This window comes from Propithecus coquereli, unplaced genomic scaffold, assembly GCF_000956105.1.
Source record: "Propithecus coquereli isolate 6110/MARCELLA unplaced genomic scaffold, Pcoq_1.0 Scaffold25, whole genome shotgun sequence".
In the NCBI taxonomy this organism is placed as follows: Eukaryota; Metazoa; Chordata; class Mammalia; order Primates; family Indriidae; genus Propithecus; species Propithecus coquereli.
The window spans coordinates 8,593,805-8,610,228 of NW_012148063.1; the positions used below are offsets into that span (position 1 = coordinate 8,593,805).

A 16,424-nucleotide genomic window follows, 5' to 3' on the forward strand; every position below is an offset into this window, starting at 1 on the left:
GATCTCATACCACAGTCCCTGCTGACGCCACTGTGAAGGGGTCATGTCCCAGCCTTTTAGAAATGGGAAGGGCTTTCTGGGTTGTCTCAGTTCAGTCTCCTTCATTTTTTGATATGTTGCTTACCAGGCCCGTATATTGCAAATTTTCCCATCCTTTTGCTTAGTTTTTTCCTTGACTTCTATCTAATGTCATTAGATTAATGTTAGGTTTATTTGCTTGTTTTTGCTATTGTTAGAGTTTTTTGATGGTAGACTAGGCCACATCAGCAGAAGTAAACTATGCTAAATTATCGCAAAGGCCACCTTATACTCTGTGCTGTGTAAGTACATTTGAATCTTTACTATGTTTTTGGTTGAAATTTACCAGTTTCATTAGGATATTTTTTTCCTCTCGTATCACTTGTGTTATAATGTAAATTAGTAGAAAAATTAACCTTATGTTGTGGAATTTATTTTCTGTATAAATTTGCAGAATATATTTTAGCAAAGCTGTAGCTGCCTATGTGCTATTTTCTCTGTGTATTCATGCTGTGATATTAAATCCTTTTATTTTCATTATTTTGTTTTCTTTCTTAGTTTTTTGAGGATTTAAGTAGAGAGGTGTGAAACTGACCAATAATCTGCTCAGGATATATAACTGATGGAACCTGTGTCTGTTCTTTTGCAGCTGGTGAGAGAGTGTAAAGAGGTCCTGAAAGGTGGCCTTCTGATGAAACAGTACTACCTATTCATGCTGCAGGAGGTTCTAGAGGACTTGGAGAAGACTGACTGCAACATTGATGCTTTTGAAGAAGATCTGCATAAAATGCTGATGGTCAGGAACAGGGGGGAAGAATTCCTTATAAATTGTGTGTGTGTGTGTATGTGTGGTGATCTTGAACCTGAGTCTTTCCATCTGGTATTAGATTATACCTGTTCTTCCTAAACCCACATTCTAAAAATTCTCAATGGTTTTTAAGTTGGAATTTTTGACAAATGTTAACCTTGTTCATTTGCTGATTGTAGGATAGTTTATCTTATAGCAGAATGGCCCAGAAATGGAATCAAAATCTGATCCTATTTTATTGAACCATCTGTCATCAGCCATTTTTATGATACCTGGAATGTTCTAGGGACCTTGCATAGCTCTGGGAATAGTGAAACATGACAAGAAACTCATAGTCGAGTAGGAACTGGACTTGGTGGATACTTCTACCCCCAAACGCTAAGTGCTAGGGGAGAAGGGTGTTGAGCTGGGGCACCTGAACGAGCCCGGGACAGCCAGGAGGTGCTTACCGTGAGGAAGCTGAATCGTAAAGAGGAGTCAAGGGTTAGTCAAGGAAGCTGGCACATTGGAGGACTTGTAAATAGTTTGATTTGGCAGGAGTAGACCTATTTTCATTTATTCCTGAAGGGAGAGCCCCGCTTGTCTTACATGCATCGTGCTTGCCCTCTGCTTTCTAACTGCTGTACTGTTGTTCATGTTCTTTCCTGTTAAAAATGTCCCTACTTATCTGCCCATTTAAGACTTACTTTCTGGTTTTGTTTTTCTCTAGAAGCTTAATCTGACAGTTTTAACCTTTAGCCCACATTTATCTGTACTTTCTTTGAACTTTTTTAGCAGTTATAATTAGAACTGTACTATTTAACATTTAAACAGAGACTCTGTTCTCAGCTTTCCCTAATTACACTCAAAGCTTTATGAGCCAGGGGCTATAACGTGAAATTCTTTTGTTGTCCATAATGTCTGGTAGCATGTTAATGTATAGTAAGTACACGTTAGTTCCATTAGGGTCTGTGCTTAGACGAGTACATAATGTGGCAGGCCAAGGAAGTAATATAGAAAGCTACATGCTTGTGGGCATATTGTTTTGGCGGTGCTTTCATCCTTGCTTAACATTCACTGTGTCCTGCCTCAAGATGTTTACAGCACCTCCATATACCCGCCTCACTTTCTAGACTGGAAGAAAAGGGGAAAAGAACCGTGCCAGCTAACTCCAGACTGTTTCATGAGAACAGTATGAGCTCTCCTGGAAGCTGCACCCAGCAGATTTTTCCTCCATCTTATTGACCAGACTTGTTGCATGGCCTCATCAATGTTATGGAAGCGAATTCAAATATTGAGCTTTCTGGCCTCTATAGTATCAATATTATAGAAGTAGAGAAGGAATAATGTGGCTTGGAATGGGACTTATCAGATCCGGCATATTGTGAGAAATAATTTTAATGAGTTTGAAATTATTTTCTAATTGGGGAAAATACATAAAAGACCAGAGTGTATAAAATGGTTGCATTTTGAAATACTATGTATTTGTTATGTCAAAAAAAGTCTTTATCATTGAAAAGTTATGGTAAAAAGCAATAAACAAATCATTTTTTTCTTTCTATGGATGATTAAATCAGAAGTTTAAAAAGACAAAATGTCCTGTCAGTCGGGAGGAGCAGGATGAGGTGCATCAGGCAGGTGAACTACCTTCCCGGACAGCCAGTTTCCGCACCCTTGGTGTACCTGTGCTATAGCGAATGCCTAGGTTAAGTGAATTACCAGCATTCCCAGCTAGCTAGTCTTAGAAATGCTTAGAGTTTAGTTTTGGCTTTGCTATCAATTATCTGCATGAGGCATAATCTCTAATCTCACAGGTGAAAACACTAGAAATTATCACTGGTTTTAAACTTTGCCGTGGTGTGTGCTAGAAGGATCAGAGCGGGGGCGTGTTTTGAGAACTGGGGAGCCCAAACAAAATCAGTGTTTCTATTAGGAAGGAAGGAGAGACTGAGTATTGGATAGGCAAACATACTATGTTTACCACAACATCATTCTCTCGAAACTCACCAAAAACAGCAAAGAAAAAAATTCCATGTTCAGAAAAGGAGGTAATTGGCCATCGTATCAGTTCCTCCGCACTTTCCAAAAACGAAAAGAATGTTAGAATTATTTGCCTTGAAATGTAGAGTAAAATGAGAGTGGACACAAGCTCTAAATACTTTTCCACCTTAGACCTGGAGAGCCCATCCAGGAATTAACTAGAACCATCATATCTAGGCATATGAATAGCCGTGAGAGAAGCAGAGCATGTCCCTGCGGAGATCTGTTGTTCACTGAAGATCTGCGCGACAGACAGTATCAGTAGAGACCCTACTCCCTGCAGCTTAACCTGTCAGCCAAGGAAGCCTACCGAATGGGAGCTCTGCTAGAAGGGGGAGGGAAAGCAGCGATTAGCAAGATATGATGCAGGAAGTCTGTGACTTAGGGGGCTTTACTTTGTGTTACCTTGTTCATTGTACTTGAAAAACTGAGGCGCTTAGATATACAGGCCAAAAGAAATAAAGGAAATAACTCGGAGAGTGTTTGAGGCATCAAACCCAAACTAAAGCTGTGAATTAGCTCATTTCCCTGGTCCCTGGCCTCAAAAGTAACCCAGACAATACACATACTAATATGTGATGTAGGAATATGTGATAGGCTTAAGGAAAACACATTAAAAAGAATTTTAAAAGAATGAAAATATGAAAATGATGACAAGATTTGATAGTTGTAGAAGACACACAAGAGAGAGCCCATGTATGCACAATTAGTGTTTCTGCAGAATAAAGAGCAAAGGAGCAGAAAAGATTTAATTTTTCATTCTGCCGATTAATTATTGGGTATCTACTGTGTGCCAGGCAGGTGTCACGCAGGGTACTTCGGATGTAATGATGAGCATAAACTCCTCTTAGAATTCAAGAATGGTGAGGAAATGGCCTTTGTGTAGTCATACAAACAAAATTGCAACTGAAAAGTGCCACAAAGGAAAGGCACAGGTCTTTTGTGGACTGTAATGGGAAGATTTGAGTTTGTGTGGATGTTGGAGAAAGCTTCTTTGAGGAAGGGGCACTGGAGTTTATCTGAAGCTTATCTGTATTATAATCCAGCTATGCAAAGCTTAGACAAAAATTGTACTTTGTATATTGTAATTTATGTAATAACAGATTGTTTTAAAAAGCATATAAACTAGAAGGAAGCATACTAAATTCGTGGTAATTGTCTCTGGGGAAGGAGGAAAGAGATAAAAGTGAAGAGAGAAACAAAAAGAAATTAACTTTCTGGTATCTTATTTCTTACTGAAAAAATATCTAAGGCAAATATGACAAAATCTTAACATTTGTTCATTCTGAGTGATAATTTGTTAGAATATTTTTTAACCTCTTTGCTTTTTAATTAAAAAGATTGAAAGAAACACTTTTTTGACAGAAGGCAGCAGAGAGAAACTCTGTTAGGAAGGAGCATGGCAGGAATAAAGCTTCCAAGGAAAGCCCTGTGAAGGGGTGATTCTGGCTGCAGTTTGGAGAACAGGCTGGAGGGAAGCAGAGCAGATGTGAGAAGGCCTCAGTTCGAGGCTATTGCTGTAGTACATATGCTCGTCCTTGGATTAGAGTGGTGTCACGTTCGGAAAGAAGTGTAAGGATTCAAAAGAAATTTAGGAGGTGAAATTGGCAGGACTCAATGATGGATTAGAAATGGGAGAAGTATTGAGAGTGAGTGCTGGGTGTCCTGCTCGTGCAGCTGGGCGAATAGTGAAGGTGACAAGTCCAGTGAGGGGCTTTTAAATTGGCCTGAGACAATTTGAAAGCCTTTGAGACTGACTTTGTTAAGGGAAAGAGATGGAAGAGTGTGTGAGAGAGAGAGAGAGAGGGGAGAGGGAAGAGGGAAGAGGACAGTTCCTCCTGGGTCTCAAACTGAAAACACAACTACTGGGATTAGGAGGAACAGTGGTTCCTCTACTGTAAAGAAGGGAAGGGGGAGAGTATGTAACAGTGTGTTGGTTTCCATTTTTGGTATCAGGAAGATGAGAGAGTTTATATCAAATGACTTCTATTTTTTTTTTTCCAAAGAGAGGTGAGATCATCTGAGAATGGGTGAGGGTGAATATTGGCGGTTTGAGAAAAATGGGAAAGTTTCAAACTAGTGGTTATAGAGAGAGAAGGAAAATGAGCTGAGTAAAAATATAAATACTATTACCAGAAATGTATGCCATGTGGTTGGTGACATGATTGTGTAGAACAGTGATTCCTCCCATCAGGTGACTTTCTGATGTCCCTAGCTTCCTGAGTATGGGCTTGAGGAATGGGATAGTTGGGCTCCAGCTGGCTTTGGGGTCTTGATGGACAGGTGAGATGAAAAGGCAGTGAGGGGTCACAGGGACTTCAGCATACTGACAGGAGTGCTGTTGAAAGGACAAGCCCATGGATCCAAACTGAATCAGGAGTAAAGAGAACAAAGGAAGGGGGCCGTGAGTTGGAGAAAGATGAGGAATTAGATCAGGAATTAGCGGGCATTTCAGATAAGGTGAAGAAAACAGTTGTGATGGTAGTGGTTGAACAGATCAACTGGAAGGAGCAGAGGCAGCTTTAGCATCGGGGTATTTGCATCGGTGATTTGGGGGTTGGAGCAGTTCTGGTAATGACGGGACCCAGGATGGAGCCCTGTAAGGAAGTGGGAATGGGGCAGTCAGGGGACTAAGCAGCAGTGGTGGGGGGTGGCCATGCACATGGCTCTAGGTCACATGGCACAATGGCTGAGCCTGAGCTGGAGGGAGGGTTGTCAGTCAGAGGCCAGCGCTTGAAGGTGAGGTGATGAGAGTAGATGACAGTGTGAAGAGGGGGTTGATGGTACGGTCAATGGGTCAATGCATGAATCTTAAAGCGCGGGGGCTTTTTGTTTTGAATTTTAAATAAGAATGTGTCGAATAGTGGCTTGAAAGGAGCGGTGGGAAATAAGAGGGTGCCGGCCCTTTGCAGCCCTGGAGCATGCAGAAAGATAAATAGTTGCCCCTTGAGAGGGTCTTAAAGGAGAAGTGCTGGCCCAGGGAGAGCCAGCTTTCAAGGGGCCAAGGAGATGGGGGACACTCCGAGAAGAGGGGCAGCTCTGGGCCTGCTGTGGAAAAGACTTGTTTCGTTTGTGGAGCATGATGGTAGATCCGTGAATGGCAGGTTCCACGCATGCAGCTCTTGTGTACGACCCAGGACTGCAGAGTCACAGCGCACAGCCTGGAGGGTGGAGGGCCCAGATGCATTCAAAGCTACAACAGAAGAAATTTTTCTTGAAATAAAGAAAAGACTTGAAATTTGCCTATGGAAAGTTACCATGGGATCTCAGAAAAAAAAATCATTCCAAACTATGAACTCTAAGGTGTAGCCTGGTGAAAAAACTGAAATCAAAGGATAGAGAAAGAATCCTATAAACATCTGAGTGCAAAACCCTAAGTGCAGGCACCGTTAGGATGTGGGAGAGCGGTGGCAGGGGGTGCTCAGGTTGGCATCGTTTCCTCACGCTAACATCACACTGGTGTAGAAGGGAATGTGTGACTCAGTATTTTCTCCCCAGTCAAGTTACCGTTTAACTGAGAGAGTCCATAGGCAGTGATGTTTTGTAATAGAGCCATTGTAGACCTGTCAAGAAAAACTGATAGTGAAACCCTGCTAACCAGCAGATAACTCAGAATGAGAGTTAGGAATGGGAAGGCTGTTGTGACAGACTTGGGGTGGGCATTACCGCACTTCAGAACAACTGGGTATTTTGGTTATAGATCATAATTTGTATGTCATGAACCTTGAAAAAATTATATCACAGAATTCTGGATCAGGAAAGGGCGGTGGGAAGAAGTGTGTTCATTTCCTCCTCTCAGCACGTAAGATACCGTCTCAAGCTAAACTAAATAATTAAACAGGTAAAGATCCTGACCTCTTAAAGGAATGATGTTCACAGAATATTCATAATGAAAATTTCTAGGTGCTAGGGTTTCAATTTTTTTCCTTTGTTGTACTTTTCTATACACTGTGAACATTTTAGTTATTTTCTTAGGAATTTGAAGGGGTTGTGAATAGTGTCAAATTCCTGAGGAGTCAAGTTTTGTAATTTTTTCAGAAATCCTCATTTAGACATTTGCTAACAATGGTGAAGAATCCTCTCGGTGTTGCATGCTTTTAACTCTCTTCCGTCTTGCCCTTCTGATTTATAGCTTTTGTTTTAATAGGTGAAAGTTGTGAGTTGCTGAATTCTACTCTCAAGTATCTCCCTTTGCATTTTTGTATTTTAAGGTATATTTTGATTACATGAGAAGCTGGATCCAAATGCTACAGCAATTACCTCAAGCATCCCATAGTTTAAAAAATCTGTTAGAAGAAGAATGGAATTTCACCAAAGAAATAACTCACTACATACGGGGAGGAGAAGCACAGGCCGGAAAGCTCTTCTGGTAGGAATCCTTGCGCCCGAGTCTGGCTTCCTTCCTTCCTCACTCTCACTCCCAGTTTCCTTGTCAATTCTCTTCCACGCGTCCGAATGTTTAGTTACCTGGAAATTACAATTTTTTACATCTCGTATGGGCCCCTGGAGGACTTTTGGCACTATCTGGAGACGCTTGATTGTCGTGACTGGGAGATGCTGGCCATCTAGTGGATAGAGGGCAGGGGTGCTGCTGGAGTACCCCACAATGCACTGGGCAGCCCCACAACAGAATTTTCCACTCAATGTGTTGATTTTGACCTTGAGAAATCCTGCCTTAGAATAAACCTTCTCACTTGTTTGATTTTAATACGGAGGAGAATCTAAGTCCTTTAAGAGTAGAATACACCTGTGTGTAACCGGCTGGATGGGGACACTCGGCACTTATGAAGTACGTGATTTTACTGTCACTATTTGGGGATAATCGTGGGGAAGAGAGTGCGACCACTGGTGTGTCTGTTCTAGGAAACGAATGTCTTTTCCTGAGTGCAGGCCCCTAGCTGTTGAGCACAGGGTGTATTTCTGTGGCCTTTCCTGGTGGCCACTGCCCCTCAGCCTTGCTTCGGTTCCATGAGGACCGGTGTTGTCCTGTGCTCCCGGTTCTGCTGCTTCTGTCAGTGCTACCTGCTCCCACCTGTCTCTCAGCCATTTTATCTCTTCCTTCGTCTTTTCATCTGGTCTTTCATACCCAGCCCAGATGTTCTTACCCTGCCTTCGTATGCGTTCCGTGAGACGTCAGCAACTCACCCATCTGTGTCTCCTACCCCGTATCTCAGAATCCTGTATCTACTTCTCTGCCCCAGTTTCCAGTTCTTTTTAGATCCTCTCTTTTTGTTTTGGGTGAGCAGGGGACTTGCTCTTATCTCATAACTCTCCCAGGCCTTCAGGCTGTGATCCCCAGGCTGACTGTCCTTTTAAAATAATGCTTTAAAAATGCATTCATTGCCATTTTTAACATCTCTCTTCTCTTAATTTTCATTAATTCTGCTTTGCCTACAATTCTTTCTGTTTACATTTTCTGTTTCCAGCCTGTCAAGCTTTGTCGAAGCAAAATTTTTAAAGGTTACTGTTGAGTTTCACTATAAATTCATGTCAGTAATTTTACTGTACCCTCACTTCCTCCCGTTAGTCTCTTGTGTTTTTATCTTTTGCTGGTTCTCCAAGCTCCCTAGAGTGCAGTCCCTGGCCATGGCCTTCGTGATCCTCGTTTGGAGAAGCTCCCAGGGCTTTTTTACTGCACCTTGCGGACTGCCCACTTCTAGTTACGGACACTGTTGCGTTTTATCTGTTGTTTTAGAGCAGCAGCTTCTGCTTTATATACTATTTCTCCCAGTTCAATCAACATTGAAATGAACCCTGACTTCTTTCTTTGTCACACATGCTACTCGAGTCCTTTCGGCTGTCCCTTCAGGATACATCCAGAATCTGCCCTCTGCCCACCGAGCACTGCCCGCTACCACTCTTCCGAGCTTGTCAGTGCTCACGCATATCATCACCGTGGCTCTCTAAGCAGTCTCCCTGCTTCTGCCCAGTCTCCTGTAGTTTACTCTCAACATCGTAGCCAGAGTGATCTTTTTAGAATGTATGTCAGACCATCTTCTCTCAATACTCCAGCTGCTCCCTGTCTTACTCAGTATAAAAGTGAGAGTGCCTAAACGGTGGCCTGTGAGGCCTGGCATGTCTGACGTCTCATCAAGTCTCTGTTCTCCTGCCAGACTCTGCTGTGCTTGCTCCGCAGCCACGGTGGTTTCCTTACCGTTTCTCACGGCCTGGGCGTGTTCCCGCCGCAAGGCCGCTGCACGTGCAGGTCCCTCTACGTGGCCTGCTCGTCCCCTAGTTATTTTCATGATTCATTTCCCCGCTTCCTTTGGGTCTTTGTCCAAATGTTACCTTCTCAGTATATTTAAAATTGAAATTCCTACCCACAAGCACTCTTGAGTTTTTCCCCCCTATTTTTTCTCTCCATAGCACTTACTAATATCTGAAATAAAATATATTTTTTTGGTTGTATTTATCGTTTTTTTCCATTTACTAGAGGGCTTTTGTCTCTTTCGTTCACTGCTACTTAGCACATACTAGGCACCCAGTATTTGTTGGATAAGTCCATCCTGGATATCTTTGTATAGTCTTCTTCTTAAAAGCGTGTTTCTAATCAGGTCCCTTTCCCACTCAGGTATTTCAAGGCCTACACTCTTTGCCTGCGAGATACCACACTAATTAGCACGCCATCAAGGCCCCCCAGCATGGCTCCAGTTTACTCTCCTGGCCTTACTTCACCTCCCTTTGTGGCATAAAAAGCCTCCACTCCTTTCCAATTGGCCAGGTTCTTTTTTCACAGACATGCCACTTGCTTGACATATCTTTATTACTTTTAATTATATTTATTGCTCTTCCTGAACTTTCTTTCCCCCTCCTTCATTGTATTCCTGACAGACAGGTCCCCTCTTCCCACCATTGTTCTACCTGTTAAAATTCTGCATTTGCCTACAAGGCCCGTTGCAGGGCTTTCTGGCCTTGAGACTGTGCCTTCAGCCGGTTTGATCTTTCTCCTCTGACAACAACCCTAGCACTTTCTTTGTACCAACTCTGATCCTGGTTATATATTAATATTTACCTGCTCTTTTACTAGGTCATAGGTCTTTTCCTTGCACATCATGGAGGTGAATAAACTGTTGTTGGATTTGACTACATTCATTTAGATTTATTTTATACACTTGGGTATACATTTTAACACTAGTATTTAGAATTGTGTATTCAGTGAGAAGGATCAGCTACATAGTGTTTCTTGTTTACTGACTATAAAAAGCTAATGCGAGGGAAATTTTTTAAAACAGTTGCTTTTGAGAAATTCACTTTTTTCCCTATCACTTATTTCATTTAAGGCCATTTTATACCATTTTGAACATTTAAGATTGAAATAACATTTGTATAATAATCACGTAGCTACTGTGAATACAAGATTTTAAGGTTTATTATGAAATATGTGGTAATAAAACAAAGTTATATACATGCCATAATCCAGATTTCTCCTTTTTCACATTAATCACAATTTTATATTAGAAAAAATTCTCATTGATTTTTAAACTATTGAAGCAGTAGCTGAGCTTTTCAGTTCCTCATTCGAGAATTAGGATATGAGTGAGGACAATTTTTCTTCTCTGTTTTATTTTTATTATTTTTGTTCCCTTAGTGACATTGCAGGAATGCTGCTGAAATCTACAGGAAGTTTTCTAGAATTTGGCTTACAGGAGAGCTGTGCTGAATTTTGGACCAGTGCTGATGACAGCAGTGCTTCAGATGAAATAAGGTTGGAGTGGTACTTTCTTTCCTCTTCCATTTCTTATCTCATGTAGTGTTACCCTTGGTGATGAGCCTAGAATGACAATATTTTGGGGGGAACCAGTTAAATATTTACCAGACCTTGTTCAAACCTAATTGTGTTGGACTGGAAGAGTTTGGGCAATAGACCTAAAAGGATTTATTTATTGCTGTCTTGTCTTTTCATGTGACCTCTTAGTTACGGTTTTTTGTGAAATTTTTTTTGAAAGTGAACTTAGAATTTATTAAGCATAATAGTGCCTTTAGAGAAAGGGATAAAATTGACTAAAAATGAATAGAATTTTATTCATTTACATTTTCTGGGATGTCTTTAATATTATGTTTCTGTCCTTTAAAACCTGTGTAGTGGTCCATCAATATATTTTAATGACATTTGATACATTTTTATTTTTATACTTAGCTTATTCCTTTTATTGAACTTAATGAAACCATGGCTTACTCATCAGTTAATGTCCTCCAGTTCTATGTACATAGTATTTATGTTGAAATTGCTATTTTTTGTGGCATATGTATTAGCCACGTAGCCACTCTGTGGCCATCTAATCAGCAATGTCTTATGATTCAACCTTAGTAAATGCTCAGATAGAACTGACTTGTCCAGAGCTAAAATATTTTCTCTCACCGCCCAAGGTTTGATGAAAAATACATTTGTTTTTATGCCAACATTAAAGAAAGAAGTCCCCACATAGATTCTTACCTGGGAAAATAGTGAATAACTGAGAAATGGAATGAATCACTTTGTAGGTCGTGCAGTTTTAAGAGCTAGCATGGTGGTTTTAAAATACAAATGAAAATGCAAGAATTAAGATAATGAACTAGAGAATGGCTCTTATGATACTCTAATTGTTTACTCAGGATGGGTCAAAAGGGGGGTTTTTTCACAGCGGGTGCTGGAGCCAACAGTCCTGGTGAGAGAATTGACTATATGCATCTCTTCCCAAGTCATCGTTCTGTGGTGTCATCCTGCTACCTTGAAATCAGTTGTGATTGGGAGTATTTACACCACAGAAATTGGCATGTACCCCCTAAGACAATATTTTAGGGGGAACCAGTTGTTAAATATTTACCATATCTTTTAAATTAGATTATGAGCTGGAGGTCAAGAACTTATCTCAAACTTGAAGAAATTATTATAATGAAATCTTTAGAAAATTGAGCTTTCTGTTATTTGAAGGTTATTAAATGTGCCCTACATATATTTAAAGGATACAAGTATTTTCTGCAAAACTCTCAGGAGCAAGCTTCTGAATATTTTGAATACATGCTTAATAATTGCTTGTTCCCATTTAAAAAATCTGCAGTCTGTGTTTATAACTGTGACTTGGAATTTGCTTCCTCTTTATTGTTGAATGCCTCTTGTAACCCTGCGGTATTCCCTAATGTGTTCTAACTGGACTTCAATCCTCTTGGCAGGAGGTCTGTTATAGAGATCAGCCGAGCACTGAAGGAGCTCTTTCATGAAGCCAGAGAAAGAGCCTCAAAAGCACTAGGATTTGCTAAAATGTTGAGAAAGGTGAGTTTACAACCCTGATTAATTATTATCTTTTCTTATTTTTCTTTTATCTTACTTTTTAAAAAAGCTAACCCTAAAGAAGTTTCTTTGTAACTGTGATCCTAGGACCTGGAAATAGCAGCAGAATTCATACTTTCAGCCCCAGTTAGAGATCTCTTGGATGTTCTGAAATCAAAACAGTATGTTAAAGTAAGTATTTTAGGGGATGTAATTGAAATATTCTACTTTTCCTACTTTATTCTAAAACAGGCAGATTTTTTCTTGAAAGTCCAGATAGTGAATATTTTAAGCTGTAGAGGCTATACTTTTACCCCAGTTGTAAGATTGTCACATAATTCTCAGTGAAATAATTAGAAAAATGAACTTTTTCATACTCACTAACTTGGCTTAAGAAAGCAGACAAGTTAATCAAATATTTACTCGTATTGTTTAATTAATTAATTTAGCTACACATATATATTTAACATAATGTATATAAAAAGATAATATTGATTTTAGACAATGGTTTTGTTTCATACCCTCATACTTCCTAAGGTAATTCAGAGGTTTTATAGTGAATCTTTGACATCAGTGTCTGGTTCATCACTAGAGCCACTTTTTGAGCAATCATCTTTACTCTACTTTAAAGTTGCTTGAGATTTTAGCACCTTTAGAATCTGTGTATGATGTCATCACTGGAAATTTTGTCCCAAGCCCACAGTTTTACCCCACTCACATATCTAGGGCGAGATGCGTGACCTGTACAATATCATCATGTGTATTGCTTGTTAAAATGATCTTTAAGAAAGTTTTTAGGATCACCCTACCCTGCCCCAGAATAACTAGTGAATCTGTGTTAACAGTTTTTGCCTTTTTCCAAGTCAGGTGACTTTCTATAAGCATTGCAAACTAGCATCGATCGAGGTTATTTCAGACTCACTTTCCTCCCCCAAAGAGTATTTTCTTTGTGGTTGAGAATGAAACAGCTAGAGGGATGCCGTATAATGGGAGATACTCCATAAGGGCCTCCCTCTCACTCGGTCACACTGAACTGAGCTGCTTGCAGTGCTCCTCGCTGCTCTGATTCATGCCTTTCCCACATCTCCTTCCCCAAACCTGCTTGTCTTTTTCTAGTTGTTTTTTTAAATAATGTATTTCTCTAATGTGCACTGTTCCTTAATTTAAGATTTTGGATTATGTCTTTTCTAGGTACAAATTCCTGGGTTAGAAAACTTGCAAATGTTTGTTCCAGACACTCTTGCTGAGGAGAAGAATATTATTTTGCAGTTACTCAATGCAGCTGCAGGAAAGGACTGTTCAAAAGAGTCAGATGACGTGTTCATCGATGCCTACCTACTTCTAACCAAGCAGAGTGATCGAGCCCGTGATTCAGAGGATAGCTGGGCCACGTGGGAAGCACAGCCTGTCAAAATTGTGCCTCAGGTGGAGACTGTTGACACCCTGAGAAGCATGCAGGTACGTCCACTCCCGTTCCCACTCCAGCTCTCCCACCCCAACCTTTCAGCAGTATTACTTAAAATACTTTTAGGAAAAATGGATTGCTAGCAGCTCATGAATGATTGATTAACTGCCCAAGTAATCTCAAGTATATACTTACCCAAAATGTGCTTCAATGTTTTAATAGGTAATTTTGCAACATAATTTGTACCAAAATGGTCCATCAAATTCTATTAAGTATATTAAATTATACTGGAATATTTGAAATCATCTTTTATTTATACCTTTCCTTAGCTAAGTCATGTAGTTAGCTCTGTAGAGCTGTGATCCAAAAGAAATTATGTAACTCGTTAACTAAAACTGTGAAAAGCCTACTCGTGTTGCTCGTGTTCAGCTTTGGGGCAGTGATGGCGAACGTGCACATGTACCTCGTGAGCATACTGGCCTGCTGTCTCTCTCCACCCCGACAAATCTGCTCTTATATTCCCTGTCTCAGTGAATCGTGCTGTGTCCATGCACTTGTTTAAACCAGAAATGTGACGGTTAGTATCTGTTCAAACTCCCACCCTTCCAGTTAACCACGACCCCTGGCAGGGCAGAAGCATTTCCAGTAAATGACCCTTTCCCTGCATCCCCAGAGCATTGCCACGGTCAGGACTTCACCATCCCTTCCCTGAACTACTATTGCAGTTTCTTACTTCCGGTTTCACTGCTTCCAGCTTCACCTTCCCTTCCCTCCAATTCTGTATTTGTTTTTGTAATACATACATCTGACCACATCACAGATCTACTCAAAGTACTGCAATGACACTCTATCTCTTAAAGAATAAAAGTAATAAAAGTCTTGATTTCTTAATGTTTCATATGAGGGTCCTCATTTGGTTCTACTCTTACTCCTGACTATTCTGTCTTCCCTTGCTGCTCCAACATACCCACGTCCACACCCACATACACCCACTCTCCCACACTCTCACACACTGCACCACCAGCATTGCACTACTTGGAGTTCTAGGATATTTCAAAGATGTCATTCCCACATTTTCCTGTGGGATTCTTCCTCACTATGCTGAAGATCCCAGAGGTCAGGGCCCACTGCAGTTGTTGCTCTGTGGGAGCAGCTTTGCTTGAAAATGACTTTCTGGTCAGATGGTTGTTGGCCTGGTAGCCCTGAGGCTGGCATTATTTTTGGACAGATGTTGGACTGGAATGGGAAAACAGTAACTGGGTTTGTTTTTATGCCCTATATTTGATTTTCCTCCCAGGTGGATAATCTTTTACTGGTTGTCATGCAGTCTGCCCATCTCACCATTCAGAGAAAAGCTTTCCAGCAGTCCATCGAGGGACTTATGACTCTGTGCCAAGAGCAGACGTCCAGTCAGCCAGTCATCGCCAAAGCTTTGCAGCAGCTAAAGGTATTGCGCCATTCCCTCTGCCTTAGCGAATCTGTTTCCCTTTGGATTAATGCTGTGGAAGAATCAGGGTGTCATGCTGTGTAATGTAGTATCTTTCAAGGAACTTGAGCTCTTAAATTGCTCTGCCCCATTCTGCTTCTCCCCAGTACACATTTTTTTCATGTCTAAACTAAAAATTCCTGGATCTTTCTTTGAACTGTAGTAATTTAGATTTGGAGAAGTTAGAAAATTGAGCAGTTATGTGACTTCCTAATGGTCACGTGGCTGGTTAGCAGCAAACCTGAGATTGGAATTCAGGTCTCTTCATTTCCAGTGTAAATTTCTTTCTCCTTTAACAGTTGCCAGAGCTATGTCATGTTAGTAATGCGTAATCTGAAAGATTTATTATTTTAACAAATAATTCAGCCAAATTAACTATACTAGGAAAAACCAGTTTTAGACAGGCACGAATGCTTTTCAAAGTTTGTGACAAGTCAGAGCCTTGCCTTCTTTCCCCATTGTTTTCTGTTTTCACTACTTTCTATTTTGTTTGCCATTTATCAGTCTCAGTCTCATCCACAGTTTTCCACAGGCCATAAATTATGTCTTCTCAGTCACAAAAGCAGCACTTTCTGAAATTATAAGTCATTTGATAAACATTTGTTTTTCTTCTGTTAATATGATTTGTCTTATTTATCTATAAACATTTATTAACTATTTATCTTATCTTGCTTATAGATTATAATCCCACCCTATTACCAGAGCAGGGGACTTTTTTCTTTTAGCTTAAGCCAGTGAACTCTGGAGAGGGCAAGATTATGTAAAATATTGACTATTCTTGAGTTTATGGAATTTATAGCCCTAATGCCCTGAATTGTCACACTAAAGTACAGAGGACAGAAAAATTAGAGTCTCCTGATAGCCTCTGAGAATTGTACTATAGTAGCATTTCAGTTTGGGAAGTTCAAAAGATGCAAATTGAGAAGGAACTGACAAAAGGAACATTTGAATGTTGATGTCCATGGATCGAGATTATGAGTGTGCTCACTGAATATCACATGGTCTAATTTGGCTGTGTCTTGATGTATACAATGGAAAGCAGTAAGAGATAAGACTGGTAAAATAAGGAGGATGAAAATCAGATTGTTGAGAGATGTCAGGTTTTATTTAAGCCTCAGGATGTTGAAGATTTTGGAAGAATGTTTTGTAACAATATGTAGGGTGTTGCTTGATGGAGACTGTGTGTGCACATGTGCGATTAAGGTCGGGTGGAAAGGGAGACCAATTTGGAGCAACTGTGGTGTTGCTGAGAGAGGTAACAAAAGCTGGAGCCCAGGCAGGGCTTCTCAGCCTCAGCGCTGTGGACATTTGGGCCACTAATTCTTTGTTGTGGGTTCTGTCCTGTGCATTGTGTGATGTTGAGCAGCATCTCTGTCCTCCACCTGGCACCAGATGCCATTAGATTCTACCCTTCTTCCAAGTTTTGACAATCAAAAATATC

At 40.5% G+C, this 16,424-nt stretch overlaps 1 protein-coding gene across 1 annotated transcript in view; it reads left to right on the forward strand.

The window, feature by feature from the left end:
- Nucleotides 1-16,424, forward strand: part of MAP3K4 (mitogen-activated protein kinase kinase kinase 4) — a 141,328-nt gene that overhangs the window by 99,290 nt on the left and 25,614 nt on the right. The window contains exons 5-11 of the mRNA XM_012646841.1: nucleotides 668-814; nucleotides 7,057-7,214; nucleotides 10,434-10,550; nucleotides 11,996-12,095; nucleotides 12,201-12,284; nucleotides 13,284-13,550; nucleotides 14,795-14,944. Of these exons, the coding sequence (XP_012502295.1) occupies nucleotides 668-814; nucleotides 7,057-7,214; nucleotides 10,434-10,550; nucleotides 11,996-12,095; nucleotides 12,201-12,284; nucleotides 13,284-13,550; nucleotides 14,795-14,944 (1,023 nt within the window). The remainder of the gene's footprint in view (nucleotides 1-667; nucleotides 815-7,056; nucleotides 7,215-10,433; nucleotides 10,551-11,995; nucleotides 12,096-12,200; nucleotides 12,285-13,283; nucleotides 13,551-14,794; nucleotides 14,945-16,424) is intronic.